Source organism: Cetorhinus maximus, chromosome 30 (assembly GCF_964194155.1).
Source record: "Cetorhinus maximus chromosome 30, sCetMax3.hap1.1, whole genome shotgun sequence".
NCBI lineage: Eukaryota > Metazoa > Chordata > Chondrichthyes > Lamniformes > Cetorhinidae > Cetorhinus > Cetorhinus maximus.
Genome location: NC_135908.1, coordinates 20,721,620 through 20,744,541, shown reverse-complemented (window position 1 = coordinate 20,744,541; position 22,922 = coordinate 20,721,620). Strand labels below are relative to the sequence as shown.

The window sequence follows — 22,922 nt, the reverse complement described above, 5'->3', positions numbered from 1 at the left end:
TGTTTGGGAGGTAACAACCTGTCCGAGGCCTTTGGAGAAGAAATGGGAGTTGGAGAAATGGGTGGTAATTTTCAAGGGCAGGGGTGAAGGGTGTTAGTTTTAGGTAGAGGAGGAATAACGTGGATTTAATAAGAAGGAATCATTTGCACTGATGGCTAGTATCGGGGCCAGGAAAGACAGATGGTCAACTGGATCAAGGGAGCAAGAGGTAGATTCTCAAGGACAAGATAGGATTGCAAAGGAAATGATGGAAGAAATACCAGAGAGAAATGGGCGTTTGTGGCTAAATGGAGCTTGGATGGTGGTTTGGCTTGGCAGGGAAGGGAGATAAGCAGCAAAATCAGCTACATGGAGGACTTCAATTGGAGTGAGAAATTCATGAGTTCATTGCACTTGTTGGAAGTGAGGGTGGAAGGACGAGAGGGGTTTAAGGAGACATTTGGTAGTGAAGACAGATGCCAAGACTGTCTTTCATCTCTGTGGTGAGCAGTTTTGATGATCGCACTTGATGTGATCTAGCCAGATCCAGCAATGCATGGCTAGACCAATCATGTGCCTTCTGGGCCACTTTGACTGGAGAGAGTGAAGATGGGGCCAGCCTAGGTAGGAGAGAGTCAAGGTTTTATTGGGGACAAGAGTATCAACAATGGAGGTGAGGGAGTGGTTGATAAAGTCAACAGCTACAGAAGTGTCATAGCAAATGGTGGGCTGAAAGCTCAGCTATTTGGAGATTAAGGTGCAGTTGTGAGACTTTGGGCAGATCAGAAAGGAGCTGGATGGGATTAGAATGATGGAGGATACACGGAAGTAGTCGGAGATGGCCATGATTGAGACCATGTGAGCAGAGAGGCCGCAAGAGTAAGCAGGGTACCCGGGCTTATGCAGAAGATGATGTTTAGGGAGGACAGAAGAACTGAATTAAGAGGACAGAGGTGGAGCTTGGTGAGGCAATAGATAATGGTTTAAAGCAGAGGTGACGAGGATGAATCATGGCCTGGTACTTGAAGCTATTGATGGAATAGAAGAAGAAACCAAAGGTGTGGTTTTGGTGCTTTCCCCTGATTCCACATTTACTGGTGCCCTTTCCTAAGAATCATTCCTGACCTCCCCTCATTTGTGTTTTAACTGTCTGGATCAACTGTCAACTAACTTCCTCATCTCCAGTAAATATAATCCAAATTTACCCAATCACTAATCAGAGTTCAGTTGTTTTCATTCCACGTACTATACTGGTGAATGAAACTGTTTGTTTTGATATCCATAAAAAGACTAGTCTAGGACAATTTTAATTCTTTGGGATGTGGGCATCACTAGTGAGGCCAGCATTTGTTACCCATCCCTAATTGCCCTTGAACTGAGTGGCTTACTAGCCACTCAGAGGACAGTAGTTAAGAGTCAACCACTTTGCTGTGGATCTGGAGTCACACATAGGTCAGACCAGGTAAGGATGGCAGGTTTCCTGAAAGTGAACCAGATGAGTTCTTGTGAAAATCAATGATAGTTTCATGGTCATTAGTACTGAGACGAGCTTTCAATTCCAAACTTTATTAGTTGCATTTAAATTCCACTAGCTGCTGTAGTGGGATTTGACCCCCATGTCCCCAGAGCATTAACCTGGATCTTTGGGTTACTAGTCCAGTGACATTACCACTACGCCACTACAAAACCCTTACGTAAATATGAAAAATATTGAGAATAGCAGATTGCTATTCCAATCGGGTAAATGACAGTAAAGTCCTGCTGTTCGTGACTTCCTCTTTCGCGAATTCACTTATCCGCGCAAAAGTCTTTGTACATCAGTTCACCCATTGTGGGTCCAAATGTTCACTTATCTGCAGTTATAAAAAATAAAAAAACAGAAACCATCTTTAGAAAATGCCGAGAAAAGGAAAAACCACCTAAATAAAATTTAAAAAAAGGTGTCCATGACACATTTCCTGCAGTAGAAAGTGCCCACTGCACATGCGTCGTCTAACGTTGTTTGCACGTGAATATTCCTTGTTGCAGCGATTTAATTCCTGATCGCAGCCCACTTCCGCTCTCAAGTGAAGTACTATAAGTGTTACAAATTTTACATTTTTCTTGATTTCTTGTTTTACTAAACAATTTCTCCAGTAAATTCTCTTTCAATTTATTAGAACATCGTTTTTATTGCCTTTGATCTTTTGTACGTGTAAAATTTTAGAATGGTTGCAACCTATCTAATTGACTCCCATTGTAAAGTATGTTCGTCATTCGCAATTTCACTGTTGCGAGGTTTTGCGGGAGTGTAACTCCCGTGAACGGCAATAAGGATGTGCTAAATTGAGGGTATGTAAGCGTTGAGGCGTACTGCATTTCGTTCTCCCTATGGGTTGGGACCCTTGCTTCTCTCAGAACTGTATTTGTTTCAGAACGAATTAGCATATATATTGCGCCTTTCGTGTCTTCAGGCTGAAATTTCACAGAAAAGGGATTATTTTCGAAATGTATTCGGAGCTGTTATGTCAGGAATCTTGGCAACCAATTTGTGCACAGCAAGGTTCCATAAACGACAATGAAATAAATGATCTCTTTTGGCAGTGTTTGTTGAGAGTGAAATGTTGGCCAGGGCACCCAGAGAAATCCCCTGCTCTTGGCACAGCAGTGCGGGATCTATTGCATCCACTTAAGCAGACAGGCAAGGTTTCAATTTAGTGGCACCTCTCGTAATACAGGACTCCGTCTCAAGTGTCAGTCTGAATCATGTGCTCAAGTAATGGAATGGGGCTGAATCCACTTTTGATTCAGAAGTGTGTGTGTTACTGATTAAGCCACGATGATGTTCTTAATTCTCTCTTTGAGGTGTCAGCTGTGGCTCAGTTCATAGCACCCTCGCCTTTGAATCAGAGGGTTGTGGGTTCATGTCCCACTCCCGGAAACCAAGAACTGTGATTGTACTCGGAAAGAGTTGCAATCTGTGACTGTTGATAACTCGAAAGAGTATCAACTCTAATGAAGCTGCCTGGCTCAACTTGTAGAATCATTCTGCTAGTTTAGAGGCTTTTGCTTGCCTGTAGTTTTATTCTGTGGGACTGGGAAGCGCAGTGAAGAACTGGTTTTAGGATTAAAAGTTGTTTTGGAAATCTGTGCCCTTGTATGGTTTTTAAAAGAATTTCTGATGGTCTTGCAAAAATATAGAAAGAAAATTGATCAAGCAAATGTTAGTGCTAGTTAGCTAACATATCTCATTGTGGCCTAAATTCGGGATGTTGAAAGATGAGGTGTGGATATCTTGGTTAATTTAACTTGCTTTCCTTTGTTGTTTTGTTCCACCATTTACCAGATTTGATGAAATTAGTGTCAGATGGTGTGCTTGTTTTTTCGCGCTGACTGAAAACAACGCAAACCAACTTAAGTCATTTTGTCCCATGCCTCTACGATTGAGAACAGGGCAGCAGAATTTCAAATAGGTGCCTGTGAGCTTACAGTATTTTATTTCTTACCCAATCTTGCCAATTTATAAATCAAACACCGCTGTCTCCTATTGTTTTCTCCATCTTCCCTATTGCGGGTTGGCATCTTGGTCCAACTTCTCATGGGGCCTATAGGCAGGACAGGGAAGAGGACTGCCTATTTTCAATATCCTCTCCACTACCACCCCACCCCCAAAACCCCGACCCCAAGCGAGTTAAATTTTAGTCCTGTATTATTCAGGAGTCCGAAATGTAAAAGGTTGTTTAGGTTTCACAGATACCTAACCATTACTACAAACAAATGAACGCAACAATTAGGAGCAGGAGTTGTCCATTTGGCCCTTCGCGCCTGCTCCGCCATTCAATAAGATCATGGCTGATCTGATTGTGGCCTCAACTCCACACTCCCCCTACCCCTGATGAACCTTTGACTCCCTTGTTAGTCAAGAATCTATCTACCTACGGCTTAAAAATATTCAATCGCGCTGCCTCCATTGCTGTCTGGGAATGAGTTCCAAACGTTCATGACCTTCAGAGAAAAAAATTCCTTCTCATCTTCGTCTTCAATCGGAGATGCCTTGTTTTTAAACTGTGTCCCCTATTTCTAATTGCTGGTTTGCTTTTCCAAACCTTTCATATGGACACCATAAGCTGGCACTTTGCGTACAAACAGTTGCATTTGTATAGCTCCTTCAGTGTAATAAGACATCCCAAGGCAATTCAAAGGAGTGCTATCAAATAGCGTTTGGCACTGAGCTGCATAAATAGATCTAATGAACGAAAGCTTGACCAAAAGAGGTTTTAAGGAGTGTCTTAAAGGAGGAGAGAAAGGCTGAGAGGCTTTGGTAGGGAATTCCGGAGTTTTAAGGCCTGGGATCTGAAGGCATGGGCACTGGTGGTGGAATGATTAAAATAAGGGATATGCAAACGGCCAGAATTGGAGGAGCACAGAGATCTCGGAGGCTTGTGGGGCTGGAGGTAGTTACAGGTGAAATTATCATTGCTACATTCCAAAGCATGTACCGAATGGAGGTTGTAATCCCAGGCAGCAGGCTGGTGTTGGATTTAGCATCATGATAGTGTAACAGAACAAAGCTGTGGGTAGCACTGAATTCAGAGCATCATTCAATAACTCACTTCATTCATCCTTGTTTTTGTCTTGTCCAGATAATCTTGGTGCATTTTTAAAACATCTAAAATTTAGTGGCTAGAATTCAGAATATTTAGTGGTGTTAAGGCTGTAATTTTATCAAGAGCTTCAGATACTACAAGCTGTGAGTGAAATTTGATGGGAGTCTGTTGAGCTTCAGGATTAAGTTGCAATTTTCTAGTGTTCAGCATCAAAAATTATTTATGTAAATTTATATAATAGTCTTTATGAAATGAAAGCCACTTCTACAGAAGTAGATGAAATTACGGTAAAATTGCTATCTTTACTTAATTAAAGATAATTGTTCCTTAAGCGTACTTCATCGTATGGTCCCAGCATTTAGGCGGGTAATGGAGACATGCTGTTATATGTACCAGTGAGACAAGAGTGGTACAAATTAATTTATTGGAATTGAATGCAGCTGTGCTTGGATTACATATCATAAGCAATTGTCCGGTACAGAGGATGGACTACAATTAATCACTGAATAGCTTGAGTGTATGTCAGGAGCCTAGGCTGCAGCTGCTGTGCTGCTCTGGCATCCAATCAGTAAGACTTGCTTTCTTTGGTTAACCTTTAGCATGCAGCCTATTTACTTGTACAATCCCTGTTCCAGTTTGAGATTCGTTGGTAAAGTGCTGGGCGTTGCCTCCCCAGTCCTTGTGCTCTGCCTTCTCAGCTTTCTGTGCAAAGCTTCCCTTTGCAACCCTCCCTTCTGCAGCTTTGTGTGGAAACTTGCTTCATCCCCTACTTGGGAACCCCTGTCTGGTTCCTTTGGGACATTTGACAAACTTGGTTTTGTGCTTGCCATGCATGTTCCATTGTTGCCTGGCAGCTACCTCATCTCAACACCAGTTTTAAAGCTTTTTACATTTCTGTCCTTCCCTGAAGTGTTCCTGTACCTTGAGAGGTTATTGGTGCAAAATCAGTGGGCTGCAAGCGGCTCTTGATCACCTCAGTCTAATGGACATTGTTGTAGCTGGAATTGCAATTGAGATGGAACAGGAAGGATTTTTCTTTAAATGTGAACACTGGATCAGCAATTGAATGTATTTTGTAGGATATTTTTATAAGTGTGACAGAACCTCAGCAATTTATCAATGGAGGGGCAGTCAAATCATGTGAATTAGGAGCAGGATTAGGCCATTCGGCCCCTCAAGCCCACTCACCCATTCAATAAGATCATAGCTGATCTGATCATGGGCTCAACTCCACATTCCACCTACCAGTGATAACCTTGAAATCTTGTCACCCATGTAAGAGCCTGCACAAGTTAGAGTCAGCCTTCCTGAATCCTGAATGTACAAGGGTGCTGGATGAAAGCTGACATGTCAAACCCTGTTTAGCATTGTGTAGTACTACCACCAAGACTGTGCACACTCCAACAGCTCAGCAGAGACTAATTTGAAAATATGCTGCACTTGAAATTAATCACTCCTTTCAATCCAAAAGGGTTTCAGTTTTCAATGTGAGTGTACTGAGCAGCCTATTAGACACTTAGTGTAGTTTGACCCCAGTCACCAGATAGTGACAGATGTAGAGCACTCATAATTGCATCTGTCACTCTGGCTGATTGCCAGTTGCTAAGGCTGAGCATAGCTCTAGAGTTACTAAGCCATCAGCAAAGGTTATCTCCTCCACTTCCTTGTAATGCTTGCACATGATGGATGGTGTTTGCACTCTGTACAGGGTAACTGAGGAGCCTTTACTTGATTATTGATTCCCAGTGCTCCAGGCTGCCTTCCTTGTACGCCCTGTAGACCCAGCCATGCCTGAGAATCAAGGCTTTTCTTCCTGCAGCACACAGCTCACTCCAATCTGCAGAAAGGGCCGGCCATTCTGACAGCAATTATGGACCAACTGCCTGTTTTCCTTTTGCTAACACCACTATGAAGCACCTTGGGGCATTTTGATATATAAATGCAAGTTTTTTTGTGGTATCGATGAGTGTTAATTGGAATCGATGATCATTGGAGGAACAATGAGAGTAGGTTCCACTTTTCTGAAGACAATAGCATGTTATCTTTCCTACCCCCTCCCTCTTCCCCCAGTTCCATCCAGAGTAGAAAAGCCAAGCAAGACCATTGGGAGGAATAGAACCATAGAATGGTTAGAGTGCGGAAGGAGGCCCATTGTATCTGTGCTGACTCCCTGCAAGAGCAACTCAGCTAGTGTCACTCCCCCCATCTTTTCCCTGTTGCCCTGCAAATCCCTCCTCCTCAGATAATGATCAGCTGACCATTGACCCCCTGCTGTAAAACTTGCGTATATACTGGTATTTGGTGAGGATAGGACACTCCGCTATAAAGATATCTACACCCCCAAATTGGCTTCATACACTTGCTGACCAGCTTCTGACATGAAGAATTAACTTTTGAATTGGGTGCCAGCTGCCTGCTGCTATACCCTTTCAAGAGTCAAAACCATCAGGAGAAACATGAAGAGGAGAAAATATTCCTTCCCTGAATTCATTCGAAGCTTAATGGAGAACCCCAATACACCAGTGTGTCTCCAACAAGCACCATACAATGGAAATGTGAAATTAAACTGCTCCTGAAAAATTAATTACTTGAGTATTGCTTTGTCCATACTCTCAGGTGAGCTGGACACACAGTCTAAATCCAATATCTAGTGTTAATTTATCAAATTCGGTGCTCTTTGTGCTCATGGTATGTTTCCCCTCCATGACCCCTCACTAACTTTCAGCCCTGCCTGCTGCTTCGTCCTCTACCATCTCCCATCTTCCACTGTCTTTCTTGCACATTTCCCTCCTCTCTGTCTCTCTTATTTCTACTGCTATTATGTTAATTGTGAACGCGAAAATGTGAGTTTTTTGTCAGGTCACCCATCTTTGGGTTCTATTTTAGGACTAATTTAAAGGTGGATGTGGATGACTTGCAGTTGAGCTGTGTTGCATATTGCACTCATTCAGTCAGTTATTACATTATTTCATTCTGTTGTATAACCAGGGCAATGCTACTTAAGCTGTCTTTACCTTGAAAGTTTTGAGCTTTAGCATGTCCAGGTTTGTTTTTAAAAGTTTGAGTTAAGACAGTTACCTCTGTCATTGTAGTTAATTAAAACAAAACCAATTCAACCAGTGAATATTCCAAATATCCATTGGGCATCATTCAGTCTTCATGTATTCCCCACTACTAACCGATCATTAAAGGAAGGGTTGGAAATCAAGTTTATTTTGGAGTAAAGTGAGGTGATGGGTAAAATTGAAATCATTGATTAAGCTCAAGCTCATTGATTACGTGGTAATGGGGCATTTGGAAAGTCAAAATGCAATCCATCAGAGTCAACATGGTTTTATAAAGAGTAAATCGTGTTTGTCTAATTTGAATTTTGAATTTTGAAGTTCTTTGAAGATATGACAAGCAAAGTGGATAATGGGGATCCTGTAGATGTAGTATATCTGGACTTTCAGAAGGCCTTTGATAAGGTGCCACACAAAAGATTAATACACAAGATAAGATCACATGGAGTTAGAGTTAATATATTAGCTTGGATAGAGGATTGGCTAACCCAACAGAAAGCAGAGAGTCGGGATAAATGGGTCTTTTTCTGGATGGCAAGCTGTAACTAGTGGGGTGCCACAGGGTTCGGTCCTTGGGCCCCAACTATTTACAATCTATATTTATAACTAGGATTCAGGGATAGAAGGTACTATAGCTAAATTTGCAGATGATACCAAAATAGGTGGGAAAGTAAGTTGCAATGAAGAAATAAGAAATTTACAAATGGATATGGACAGGTTAGGTGAATGGGCCAAAATTTGGCAGATGGAGTTTAACATGGATAAGTGTGAGGTTATCCATTTTGGTCAGAAGAATAAAAAGGCAACTTATTATTTAAATGGAGAGAAACTTCAGAATGCATCAGTGCAGAGGGATCTGGGTGTCCTCGTGCATGAATCGCTGAAAGCTAGTATGCAGGTACAGCAGGTTATAAGGAAGGCAAATGGAATTTTGGCATTTATTGCTAAAGGAATAGAGTATAAAAATAGGGAAGTGTTGTTGCAACTGTACAAGGCATTGGTGAGACCGCACCTGGAGCACTGTGCACAGTTTTGGTCCCCTTACTTGAGGAAGGATGTAGTTGCACTGGAGGCAGTTCAGAAGAGGTTCACTAGATTGATTCCAGAGATGTGGGGCTTGTCCTATGAGGAGAGATTTAGCAGTTTAGGCCGATACTCGCCAGAGTTTCGAAGGATGAGAGGAGATCTAATTGAGGAATATAAGATGCTAAAGGGGTTAGACAAAGTAGATGTGGAGCGGATGTTTCCCCTTGTGGGGCATTCTAGAACGAGAGGCCATAGTTTTAGGCTAAGGGGTGGTAGATTTAAATCTGAGATGAGGAGGAATTACTTTTCTCAAAGGGTCGTGAATCTGTGGAATTCACTACCTCAGAGTGCAGTGGATGCCGGGACGCTGAATAAATTTAAGGAGGAGATAGACAGATTTTTAATTAGTAATGGGTTGAAAGGTTATGGGGAGAGGGCGGGAAATTGGAATTGAGGCCGAAATGAGATCAGCCATGATTGTATTGAATGGCGGGGCAGGCTCGAGGGGCTGAATTGCCTGCTCCTGCTCCTAGTTCTTATGTTCTCATACCAAAACAATAGTGTCTACTACATGGTACAAAAGCAGAGTTTTCAAAGTTGGCTAGACGATGGAATAAGTCTCCCTATTGTCTCTTTGATGAAACGTTATTTAGACCATTTTGAAAAGTCAATTTGTTTTTTTGGTAAACGCAGTCTTCTGCTTTCCCTTTCAGCTGAAGGAGTTCCTCAGGTTTATTACTTTGGACCATGTAGTAAATATAATGCCATGGTGCTGGAGCTGCTGGGACCAAGTCTGGAAGACCTCTTTGATCTATGTGACCGGACATTCACACTGAAGACTGTGCTAATGATTGCCATTCAGTTGGTGAGTGACATGACTGAAGTAATTCTGTGTGAAATCCCTGTTCTCAGAGAATTACGAATTTAACGCTTTCAGTGCCCGCAGTGATTTAAGATGTTTTAAGATGAAGTTTTTATGTGACACCCCCTCTACCCCCTCAAAAAAATGTTCTTGTAATGTCAAGGTCCTGTTGATGCTTTCTTGTCTGTGTGTGTGTCTGTGTGTGTGTGTCTGTGTGTGTGTGTCTGTGTGTGTGTGTCTGTGTGTGTGTGTCTGTGTGTGTGTGTCTGTGTGTGTGTGTCTGTGTGTGTCTGTCTGTGTGTGTCTGTCTGTGTGTGTCTGTCTGTGTGTGTCTGTCTGTGTGTGTCTGTCTGTGTGTGTCTGTCTGTGTGTGTCTGTCTGTGTGTGTCTGTCTGTGTGTGTCTGTCTGTGTGTGTCTGTCTGTGTCTGTCTGTGTGTGTCTGTGTGTGTCTGTGTGTGTCTGTGTGTGTCTGTGTGTGTCTGTCTGTGTGTCTGTGTGTCTGTCTGTGTCTGTCTGTCTGTGTGTTCCTGTACTTTCAAACCACGTAACAAAATTGTTTAAAATACAAATGAATTGTTTTCTTCTTTTCTAAAGACCACAAGGTCTATTTTTACCAGGGCTGGGATTCAGGGTGTGGGGACCCCATTAACCGTCTTCCACCTCCAGCCTCTGGGAGCATGGCACCTTGGGGAATATGACTCATCAGCGTTGTTGGCATTTCACAATGCTTGCTTCAGCCGGAAGCTTGCATGGTGATGTGGAGGGCAGCAGATGGGAGAGGATAAGGTCGCAAACAGGGATCTACAAAAAAAAATGGTCCCTGTCAAGCTAAGTGAGGAGTTGAGAGTGGTGATGCGGTGGGTGTGGAGATTGGGAACAGTTGGGGAGAGTGGTGTGTGGGGAGGGCACTGGACTAGTCACTGGAGTAAGTATACAGTTGCACAGTAGGTTTAATTCTTATGCTGGAATCCAATTGGTGCTTGCTGAATTCAAAGTTTATTTTATTCTTTCATGGGACATGAGCATCAGTGGACTTGTTGTCCATACTAATTTATCTGGGGAAGTTTCAACCTAGTTTCACTGAGGTGCTTAGCTGGCCACCACCATTTGAGATATGTTTATGAACTTTCAACATGGAGCATCTATGACAAAACCAAGTGAGTTAAGATGTTCTGTGGAATGTTTGTTCTGCTATTATCGCTGCCAGGTGGGAAATTGAGGGGAGCTGTTTAGACCTACCTTAATGATGGAACCACATATACAGTAAAACCCTTACTTTCCCAACTCGTTCCTCTGCTGATGTCCACAATGCCTTTGATGCCAATGTCCATCTCATTTTTCAAAATATTGTTTAGACCACCTTACTGAGGATGGTATACTTTTGGGCAAGTCTATATTAGATTTAGGTTCTCAGACCAAACTTGCAAGTCTATATCATTAATTATAGCCTGCTACTTGGGCTGTAAGTAGCTATTTTATTTATAGAATAACATCTTGGAGTATGTTCCTTTAAGTTATACTTTAATAAAAATTTATAATTCTTTGATGCTCAACATTTATATTAAGCAAGTTAACAATTTTGTTAGAAATAACAATGACAGGGACTTTAGCAAAGTCATTCAAAATTGCAGCCACCTTTCTAGCCACTAATAGGTAAGAACCAAATTTTTTTTTTTTTATTCATTCACGGGATGTGGGCTTCGCTGGCTGGTCACTTATTACCCATCCCTAGTTGCCCTTGAGAAGGTGGTGGTGAGCTGCCTTCTTGAACTGCTGCAGTCCATGTGGTGTAGGTACCCCCACAGCGCTATTAGGGAGGGAGCTCCAGGATTTTGACCCAGCGACAGTGAAGGAACGGCGATATATTTCCAAGTCAGGATGGTGAGTGACTTGGAGGGGAACTTGCAGGTGGTGGTGTTCCCATCTATCTGCTGCCCTTGTCCTTCTAGGTGGTAGCAGCCGTGGGTTTGGAAGGTGCTGTCTAAGGAGCCTTGGTGAATTCCTGCATCTTGTAGATGGTACACACTGCTGCTACTGTGCGTTGGTGGTGGAGGGAGTGAATTTTTGTGGATGTGGTGCCAATCAAGCGGACTGCTTTGTCCTGGATGGTGTCCAGCTTCTTCAGTGTTGTGGGAGTTGCACTCATCCAGGCAAGTGGGGAGTATTCCATCACACTCCTGACTTGTGCCTTGTAGATGGTGGACAGACTTTGGGGAGACAGGAGGTGAGCTACTCGTCGCACAATTCCTAGCCTCTGACCTCTTGTAGCCATGGTATTTATATGGCTAGTCCTGTTCAGTTTCTGGTTAATGGTAATCCCCCAGGATGTTGATAGTGGGGGATTCTGTGATGGTAATACCATTGAACATCAAGGGGTGATGGTTGGATTCTCTCTTGTTGGAGATGGCCATTGCCTGACACTTGCGTGGTGTGAATGTTATTTGCCACCTGGATATTGTTCAGGTCTTGCTGCATTTAGACATGGACTGCTTCAGTATCTGAGGAGTCGCGAATGGTGTAGAACATTGTGCAATCATCAGTAAACATCCCCACTTCTGACCTTAGGATGGAAGGAAGGTCATTGATGAAGCAGCTGAAGATGGTTGGGCCTAGGACATTACCCTGAGGAACTCCTGCAGTAATGTCCTGGAGCTGAGATGACTGACCTCCAACAATCACAACCATCTTCCTTTGTGCTAGGTATGACTCCAACCTGTGGAGAGTTTTCCCCCTGATTCCCATTGGCTCCAGTTTTGCTAGGGCTCCTTGACGCCACACTCGGTCAAATGCTGCCTTGATGTCAAGGGCAATCATTCGCTCCTCACCTTGGGAGTTCAGCTCTTTTGCCCATGTTTGAACCAAGGCTGTAATGAGGTCAGGAGCTGAGTGGCCCTGGCAGAACCCATCAGTGAGCAGGTTATTGCTAAGCAAGTGCCGCTTGATAGCACTGTTGATGACCTCTTTCATTACTTTACTGATGATGGAGAGTTGACTGATGGGGCGGTAATTGGCCGGGTTGGATTTGTCCTGCTTTTTGCGTACAGGACATATCTGGGCAATTTTCCACATAGCTGGGTAGATGCCAGTGTTGTAGCTGTACTGGAACAGCTTGGCTAAGGGCGCAGCACAAGTCTTCAGTACTATTGCTGGAATACTGTCAGGGCCCATAGCCTTTGCAGTATCCAGTGCCTTCAGCTGTTTCTTGATATCACGTGGAGTGAATCGAATTTGCTGAAAACTGACATCTGTGATGCTGGGGACCTCCGGAGGAGGCTGAGATGGATCATCCACTTGGTACTTCTGGCTGAAGATTGTTGGGAATGTTTCAGCCTTATGTTTTGCACTGCTGTGCTGGGCTCCTCCATCATTGAGGATGGGGATATTTGTGGTGCCTCCTCCTCCACTGAGTTGTTTAATTGTCCACCACCATTCACGACCGGGTATGGCGGGACTGCACAGCTTAGATTTGATCCGTTGGTTGTGGGATCACCTAACTCTGTCTATAAATTGCTGCTTATGCTGTTTGGCATGTAAGTAGTCCTGTTCTATAGCTTCACCAGGTTGACACCTCATTTTTAGGTATGCCTGGTGCTGCTCCTGGCATGCCCTCCTGCACTCTTCATTGAGCTAGGGTTGAACCCCTGACTTGATAGTAATGGTGGAGTGGGGGCTATGCTGGGCCATGAGATTACAGATTGTGTTCGAGTACAATTCTGCTGTTGCTGATGGCCCACAGCGCCTCATGGATGCCCAGTCTTGAGTTGCTAGATCTGTTTGAAATCTATCCCATTTAGCACGGTGGTAGTGCCCCACAACACGATGGAGGGTATCCTCAATGTGAATGCGGGACTTTGCCTCCACAACAACTGTGCAGTGGTCATTCCTATCGATACTGTCATCGACAGACGCATCTGCGTCAGGCAGGTTGGTGAGGATGAGGTCAAGTATGTTTTTCCCTCTTGTTGATTCCCTCACCACCTGCATGCAGATCCAGTCTAGCAGCTTTGTCCTTTAGGACTCGGCCAGCTCAGTCAGTAGTGGTACTACCGAGCCACTCTTGGTGATGGACATTGAAGCCCCCCACCCAGAGAACATTCTGTGCCCTTGCCACCCTCAGTGCTTCCTCCAAGTGATGTTCAACATGGAGGAGCACTGATTCATCAGCTGAGGGAGGGTGGTACATGGTAATCAGCAGGAGGTTTCCTTGCCCATGTTTGACCTGAGGCCATGAGACTTCATGGGGTCTGGAGTCGATGTTGAGGACTGCCAGGGCAATTCCCCCCTGACTGTATACCACTGTGCCGCCACCTCTGCTGTGTCTGTCCTGCCGGTGGGACAGGACATACCCAGGGATGGTGATGGTGGTCTCTGGGACATTATCTGTAAGGTATGATTACGTGAGGATGACTGTGTCAGACTGTTGCTTGACTAGTCTGTGAGACAGCTCTCCCAATTTTGGCACTAGCCCCCAGATGTTAGTGAGGAGGACTTTGCAGGGTCGACAGGGCTGCGATTGCCGTTGTCGTTTCCGGTGCCTAGGTCGATGCCGGGTGAAATTACTCACCCACATAGGCCGTTCTATGTATTAGTTTGGATCTGATGTTTGCACTGATGTCACATGACTCAACAGATCAAGTCCCACTCGCGGACAGTATGATACCAGAGGAGTGCTGCATCTTTGGAGCTGCTTAGATTCAAGCATACAAAAATAATGATCAAAGGCTGAATGGGTTATCAAGCCTGTGTGACCCACAAGTTACAGACAATTAAGTCTTGCCCCAACCCTGTAACACTAATTTTCTGGGAGACACAAAAAACTAAAGCAAATTTAGGAAAACCTGGAAAATTCTTCTCTTGATTCTTGCGATAGTCATGAAAACCTCCAGGAGACCACATTGATCAATAAATCTTTCCCCATGGTATCTGAGAAAACTTGCTCTTGAGTTGAAAATTCCTTCAGATAATTCGAGGTGCCAGTATTTCAGGTAGTTGTGAAAAAATTCCATGGCACTATTCGGAGAATAAGAGGGAGTTTCTGTTCAATGTTCCTCCCTTAACCACTCACAACTTTTCTTTCCACCCCTCCATTTGACCATCTGAAGGTGTGGGAGCTTGTTTTCACTAGATGGAGCAGTGGTTAATTGCCCAGCAGTAACTGTCAGCCCTGTCTGACTGACACTAAAGCCAGGTTAGAAGTCAGTAGGAGTTTTTAAGTCACCCTGGAGTTAACTTCCAAGGCCAGTGTCCTTGTGGTTTCATCCATTGAATGTGAAAGCCTGTCTTTTTTTTTTGTACGGGAAGAGGCCCATTTGTCCAGTTAACCTGTTCGATAGAGTTGTATTGCCTATACATAGATTCCACGTCCCATCTAGAGGATGTGAGCAACTAGATTAATATCTCACAGCAGTTGAGAGAAGAAAACTGGAGAAATTTCTCTGCAACCCCCTTCGGCGATCGAAACTAGTCCAGGACGCTACCCTGGCTTTGCCCTTTTTTTGTTCAAGTGATGTGGGCATCATTGGCTGGGCCAGCGTTTATTGTCCATCCCTAATTGCCCTTTAGAAGGTGTTGGTGAGCTGTCACCATGAACCGCTGCAGTCCATGTGCTGTAGGAACAAGCACAATGCTGTTAGGAATGGAGTTCCAAAATTTTGATCCAGCAACTGTGAAGAAACAGCAATATAGTTCCGTGTCAGGATGGCGTGTGGCTTGGGGATGAGCCTGATTATAGTTGCAAGGCACCAATTGCTTGTAATGGTCCCCTCAGCCAGAAATGGTTCAGTTCTCACTTGAAGAAATTCAACGAGCCAGCATTTGCCACACAAGCCAACAGCCTCCTCCACGATCCTCTAGGAAACAAAGACCCTCCTAGCAGCCAAATCTACTTCTCTTATTGGGCTAAGTTCATTGTTTGAGGGGGAAAAGGCTTAAATGGAAGATTGAAGAGGACCCCAAACCAAATTAGGTAATTGCCAGGTTGTACAACATGTCAGTTGGTGTTTGCAAGAAGATTCTTAGATTCCCAAATTTAATTATTTGAAAACATTACTGGGTTACGCACTCCTCTAAAATAATATGTAGAGTAAACTGGCTTGCCATGTTGCTGTAGTTTGACTTTAGTGTTAGCCATGGCCCAGTTGGTAACACACTCACCTCTGAATCGTAGGTCCTGGGTTCAAGTCCCTCTCCAAGGTTTGACTACAAAAATCAAGGCTGGCACTCTGCATTACAGAGGGAATGCTGGACACTGGAGCTGCTGTCCTTTGCATGGGACATTAAACCAAGGTCCCGTTTGCCTGCTCTGGTGGATGTAAAAGATTCCATGGCACTAGTTTGAAGAGTTATCCCCAGTGTCCTGGCCAATATTTATCCCTCAATCAACATCACAAAAACAGATTATCAGACCATCGCTGTTTGCGGGAGTTTCCTGTGTGCAAATTGGCTGTCAAGTTTCCTACATTACAACAGCGACTACACTAAAAGCATTCCTTCGGCCGTAGAGTGCTTTGAGACCTCTGGCGGTTGTAAAAGGTGATATATAAATGCGTGGCCTTTTTTCTCATCTGGCCTGAGGGGGTAGAAATATGGATTGGTTCCACATCGGCAATGATCTCATTGAATAGTGGAACAGGCTCAAGGGCCCCCTGTTCCTAAAGGAGGGAGAAGGCTATGGTTACTTGATATTTACTTCAGTATTAAATACTCAAGAGCATTTCTAGTTTTCACCAAGAAGATAGTTACTATCTTTCTGAAATGCATGGACTCTTATTGTATAAAATGCCATTTTGGAATACACAACCAAAATTCTTGGTGTGAGATTCAATTATGACTCTTATAAACTTGCATCTGCAACCATTTAATATTGATCTGTTTGCTCTGATGTTTCCTTTCTTCACAGTTTGTGTTTGAACGCAATGCCTGAATTTATTTCAAGCAATATCTTCTGCGGAAAGCAGATGAATTTCTTCTTCACATTTAGATGGTAATGAAAATCTCACAAATTGAATTACAGTGAGATAATCTGAGCTGATGTCCCTGACAGCACAATGATTATTTTGTTCCAGTTCAGAACCATTTAATTAAGCGTTTGTGCAAATCCTTCCTTGGTATCCATTTCAAGTACAGATGAATGGACGGATGTACTTGCAAATTCTCAGTGCTGTGAGCAGGAGTGAGATTTGTTTTGTGAAGGCTCTGCCTGAAAGCTAATTGTGCCCATCAATTATACAAAAGCAAAATAATACGATGCTATAAATTTGAATTAAAAACAGAAAATGCTTGAAACACTCAGCAGCATCTGTGACACTGTGACAGTCTCTTTCAGACCTCCCAGCATCAATATCCCGGGGGGTCACCGTGGGCCAGGAACATAACTGGACCAGCCACAGCAATCAAAGGCTCAGCAGCATCCAGGGCAAAGCAGCCTGCCTGATCGGCACCCCATCCACCGCCTTAAACGTTCACTCCCACCATCACCGGCGCGCAGTGGTAGCAGTGTGCATCATCTATAAGATGTAGTGCAGCAACTTAGCAGGGCAACTTCAACGGCACCTTCCAAACCCGTGACCTCTACCACCTGGAAAACCAAGTGCAGCAGACGCATGGGCGCACCACCACTTCCAAGCTTTCCTCCAAGTCTCATACCATCCTGAGTTGGAACTATATCAAAGTTCTTTGAGTTGCTAGGTCAAAACCCTGGAACTCCCTTCCTTACAGCACTGTGGGGTGTACCTACACTGCACAGACTGTAGCTCACCACCACGTTCTTGAGCCCAATTAGGGATGGGCAACAAACGCTGCCCTTGCCGGCAGTGCTCACATCTTATGAACAAATAATAAAATGTAATAGTCCTGAATAACCAGCGGGGTACTGCCAGTCATCAACCATAATTTTGTCTGGGGATCCAACGTGGGTGTTTTCAGCTGTTTAGACTTTTTCCTTGAGGTCCCACTGAAGTTATGGTGGAAGATCAGGGAAACCCCTGTGAACATTCAAGGCTATTACAGACATTGAGAGTCTAAAAAGGCGTGGAAAGAACCATTTCGATACCACGGGCAGATTCCTAACTGTTTCTCCACAGCTCCTAGTCTCACCATTCAAAAAAATTCCTGATTTGTCTTTCCAGAAGCACTTCCCCACATTATACTGAATCTGTCATAGTTTTTTGCCACTCTGTATGTCCTTTTGAAACTTCCTGTTCGCATCTGCAATACTTACTATGACTTCTAGTTATTTGCAAACTTGAATATGCAACACTCTGTTCCTTCAGCCAAATTATTGATATATATGGTGTAAAACTGAGGCCCCAGTACATATTGCTGGATTTGATGTTTTTCCGGTGTCGCCTCTTCAGGCGTAAACCTTGTTGGGGTGTCCGTTTTTCTTGGGCAGCAGCACAGCCTGGATGTTGGGCAGGACCCCACCCTGGGCGATGGTGACCCCTCCCAGCAGCTTGTTGAGCTCCTCATCGTTGCGGATGGCGAGCTGCAAGTGGCGGGGGATGATGCGGGTCTTCTTGTTGTCCCGGGCCGTGTTGCCGGCCAGTTCGAGGATCTCGGCCATCAGGTACTCGAGGACGGCGGCCAGGTAGACGGGGGCTCCGGCCCCGACACGCTCGGCATAGTGACCCTTGCGCAGCAGCTGATGGATACGGCCGACGGGGAACTGGAGCCCGGCTCTGGAGGAGCGAGTCTTGGCCTTGGCGCGCCCTTTGCCTCCAGTTTTACTGCGACCGGACATTCTGTTCTCACCCCTGCTCAAAGTCTTGACCAATGTTGGATCTACATATTGCTGGGGAGCACCATTTGTCACCTGCTGCCAATTAGGGAATGGTCACTTTACCCCAGCTTCCCTGTGTCTTATCTAATCTTGTGTTTGTTTGCCGTCTGGAGGGTCATATGGACAGCATCCACTGATCTTCCGTTATGCACTGCATTTGCGACTCATGCCAGCAGGTGCCTGTCCTTGCGCATTTGACATCACTTGCTTCACCTCACCTGTGACTCAACCTATGCTTCCTCTGTGTCCTATATTCCACAAGCTTGTTTTCTAGATCCTCCGTGTGTAACTGCACTGCTATTTGGAAGAGATGGCGATAGCGATTCAAGGTCCTGTGAGGTCTGGGTTTGCTAGCAGATGTTAGCATTGTTTCCCTTCTGTCCCATTTCTGTGAAAGGCGAGGACCAGGAGTCAAACTGTTAGTTCGGTTAACTGCATTGCATCAGCAGAATCATTGCTTGGGGCTCTCTGATACTCAACTATGTGACACACATTCAGTAGAGCAGTATTACATGACATAAACAATGTGATTTATGCCACCCTCAGTTGCAGCTTTACTGCCTCCCATTCTCTTTAGTATCCTTCATGTTTATGTGATCTTGTTTCAGATTATGGGGATTTTTATTTCATTTATTCATTGGAAGCAGGCATCGCTGGCTAGACTAGCATTTATTGCCCATCCCTAATTGCTCTTGAGAAAGTGGTGGTGAGATGTCTTCTTGAGCTGCAGTCCATGTGGTGTAGGTACACCCACAGTGTTGTTAAGAAGGGAGTTCGAGGATTTTGACCCAACAACAGTAAAGTGTTCTTTGGTTTTGGTTCACCACCAATGTTCCCAGACTCTTCCACACATTGAAGAGTGCTATTCCTGAATTGAAAATACAAAAAGAACCGACTGTTGACCAGCTGCAGAGTTTGTGATGTACTGCGTTGCTTTCATTAAATAGGCAGCACCCTGCGCAACTGATTTGAAAGCCATCATTGCCTAAACGCTTGTTTTGGTTGTTATTTCATAGGATGAGTGTTGTTGGAAAGGCCAGAATCTGTTTCCCATTCCTAATTGCCCTTGAGAAGGTGGTGGTGAGCTGCCTTCCTGAACCACGGCAATCCCTGTGGTGTAGGATTTTGACCCAGCGACAACGAAGGAATGGCGATATAGTTCCAAGTCAGGATGGTGTGTGATTTAGAGGGGCACTTGTAGGTGGTGGAGTTCCCATGTGTCTTGCTGTCCTTGTACTTCTTGATGGTAGAGGTCACACGTTTGGAAAGTGCTGTAGAAGTTGCTGCAGTGCATCTTGAATATGGTGCACACTGCTGCCACTGTGTGTTAGAGGTGGAGGGAGTGAATTTTTTTTTTAGACTGGCATAAGCACTTCAACATTGCAACTTTCCTATAAAAGAGCATGTTGCCCTTTCATCTCCCTGTTCTGTCATGGTAGTCCCCCGGGTTTTTATCTTTACCTTAGTTCAATGAAGAGTGCAGGAGGGCATGCCTGGAATGGCATCATGTGTACCTAAAAATGTGGTGTCAACCTGGTGAAGCTACAACCCAGGACTACTTGCATGCCACATAGCGGAAGCAGCATGCGATGAACAGAGCTAAGCGATCCCACAACCAACGGATCAGGTCCAAGCACAGCAGTCCTGCCACATCCAGTCGGGAATGGTGGTGGATAATTAAAAACTAACTGGGGGAAGAGGCTCCACAAATATCCCCATCCTCAATGAAGCGGGGACCCAGCACATCAGACAAGGCTGAAGCATTTGCGACCATCTTCAGCCAGAAGTGCTGGGTGGATGATTCAACTCGTTGTCCTTCTGAGGTCTCCAGCATCACAGATGCCAGTCTTCAGCCAATTCGATTCACTGTATGTGATATCAGGAAACAGCTGATATATGTTCAAGGTGAGGGGCAGGAGGTTTAGGGGGGATGTGAGGAAAAACTTTTTTACCCAGAGGGTGGTGACGGTCTGGAATGCGCTGCCTGGGAGGGTGGTGGAGGTGGGTTGCCTCACATCCTTTAAAAAGTACCTGGATGAGCACTTAGCACGTCATAACATTCAAAGCTATGGGCCAAGTGCTGGTAAATGGGATTAGGTAGGTAGGTCAGGTGTTTTTCACGTGTCGGTACAGACTCGATGGGCTGAAGGGCCTCTTGTGCACTCTGTGATTCTGTGAGCTGAAGGCACTGGATACTTCAAATGCTGTGGGCCCTGACAGCATTCTGGCCATAGTACTGAAGATTGTGCTTCAGGACTAGCTGTGCCCCTAGCCAAGCTGTTCCAGTATAGCTGTAACACTGACATATACCTGGAACTTGGAAAATTGCCCAGGTATGTCCTGTTGACAAAAAGGACAAACCCAACCCAGCCAATTACCGCCTCATCAGTCTACTCTTGATCATCAGCAAAGTGATGAAGCAAAGCCAACAGTGCTAACAAGCCGCACTTATTCAGCAATAACCTGCTTACTGACTCTGATTGGGTTCTGCCAGGGACACTTGGCATTACAGCCTTGGTCCAAACATGGGCAAAAGAGCTGAACTCTAGAGGTGAGGTGAGAATGACTGCCCTTGACATCAAGACAACATTTGACTGAATGTGGTGTTCAAGGAGCCCTAGCAAAACTGGAGTCAATGGAAATCAGGGTGAAAACTCTCCTCTGTTTCGCGTCATACCTAAAGGAAAATGGTTGTGGTTGCTGGAGGTCAATCATCTCAGCTCCAGGACATCACTGCAGGAGTTCCTCAGGGTAGGGTCCTTGGCCCAACCATCTTTCAGCTGCTTCATCAATGACCTTCCATCATAAGGTCATAAGTGGGGATGTTCACTGAAGATTGCTCAATGCTCAGCACCATTTGTGACTCCTCAGGTATTGAAGCAGCCCATGACCACAGGCAGCAAGACCTGGACAACATTCAGGCTTGGGCTGCTTGGGCAAGTAACAGTCATGCCACACAAATGCCAGACAATGACCATCTCCAACAAGAGCGAACCTAACCCTCTCCCCATAACATTCCATTACCATCGCTGAATCTCCCACTGTCAACATCATGGGGATTGCCATTGACCAGAAACTTAACAAGACCAGCCACTATAAATACTGTGACTACAGGAGTAGGTCAGAGGCTGGGAATTCTCACCTCCTAACACCCCAAAGCCTGTCCACCATCTACAGGGTACAAGTCAGGAGTGTGATGGAATACTCTTCACTTGCCTGGATGAGTGCAGCTCTAACAACACTCAAAAAGCTTAACATCTTGCAGAGCAAAGCAGCCCGCTTGATTGGCACCCCATCACCACATTAAATATTAACGCACTCCACCACCAACGCACAGTGACAGCAGTGTGTGCCATTTACAAGATGTACTGCAAGAACTCACCAAAGTTCCTTTGACAGCACCTTCCAAACCCACGACCTCGACCAGCTAGAAGGACAAGGACACAATTGCATCACCTGCAAGTTCCCCTTCAAGCCACACACCATCCTGACTTGGAACTTTATCATCGTTCTTCGCTGTCACTGGGTCAAAATCTTTGAACTCCCTTCCTAACACCACGTGGACTGCAGCGGTTCAAGAAGGCAGCTCACCACCACCTTCTCGAGGGCAGTTAGGGATGGGCAATAAATACTGCCCTTGCCAAAGACATCCACACCCTGTGAAGGAATTTTTTAAAAAGAAGTATAAGACAGATTTGAATTTATATCCTGCAGTTTATGACCTCAAAACATTCCCAAAGCAGTATGAACCCATTGAAGCACTATTTAAGTATAGCCAGTTCTATAACATGGCAGCCATTCCTTGAATATTGCTGTGGGATCTTTACATCCACCTTAAAGGGAGGATGGTGTTTAACATCTCATTTTCTGATTGCACTTCTGATAGTGCAGCATTCACTCAATTCAGCATAGAAGTGCAAGTTCGTGCTCAAATCTCCGGAGTGGGGCTTGAACCCACAACCATTTGATTCAGAGACAAGAGTGCTGCTCACTAAACCAAGGCTGACACCAGGAATAATCTTAATACTGTCTTTCATCAAGAGATGGGAAGGAATAAGAAGCTTGTTATCTTTTGGAATGTGATTCTTACACATTGATGGATTACTTGACTTATTCAACTAGATTTCTTGAGGTTTGTAATTGTCTACTGTGCATCCTATATGTTCAGAGTCTGCTTTTTCTTCCCATGAGTGTTAACCCAGGCTGGACAGGTCAGCCAAGCATCCCGTGGATCATTATCTCTTCCTCCCTCAATCACGAGGGAGGAAATCCTCAAAATCATGGGCTCATTCATGTTGAAAACTGAGAAAGTATTACCAGTGCTGCGCCTTTCACAACTACAGTCAATGAAGTATTTATCAAGAAAAGTCACAGTTATAATGCATGAAACATGGTGAACAAGTTATAAACAGCAATATGATAATGACCAAATTTTTTTTTGATAAAAGCAAAATACTGCGGATGCTGGAAATCTGAAATAAAAATAGCTGGAAAAACTCAGCAGGTCTGACAGCATTTGCGGAGAGGAACACAGTTAACGTTTCCAGTCCGTATGACTCTTCATCAGAACTAAGAAATATAGAAATGAGGTGAAATATAAGCTGTTTAAGGGGGGGTGAGACAGGTG

General features: G+C 44.5%; 2 protein-coding genes across 5 annotated transcripts in view; one reads left to right on the top strand and one right to left on the bottom strand.

Moving 5' to 3' along the window:
• LOC144670130 (casein kinase I-like) overlaps positions 1-22,922 on the top strand; it is a 192,347-nt gene that overhangs the window by 92,082 nt on the left and 77,343 nt on the right. For all 4 annotated transcript variants that reach the window (XM_078532585.1, XM_078532587.1, XM_078532584.1 and 1 more), the window contains exon 5: positions 9,367-9,518. In XM_078532585.1, coding sequence (XP_078388711.1) covers positions 9,367-9,518 — 152 coding nt within the window. The remainder of the gene's footprint in view (positions 1-9,366; positions 9,519-22,922) is intronic.
• On the bottom strand, positions 17,867-18,256 carry LOC144670133 (histone H2A-like). The gene has a single exon (XM_078532590.1). The coding sequence runs from the start codon at positions 18,254-18,256 to the stop codon at positions 17,867-17,869; it is 390 nt and encodes a 129-aa protein (XP_078388716.1).

Excerpts from the sequence above, each read along its gene's own strand:
- LOC144670133 (XM_078532590.1), bottom strand. The coding sequence starts at position 18,256 with ATGTCCGGTCGCAGTAAAACTGGAGGCAAAGGGCGCGCCAAGGCCAAG.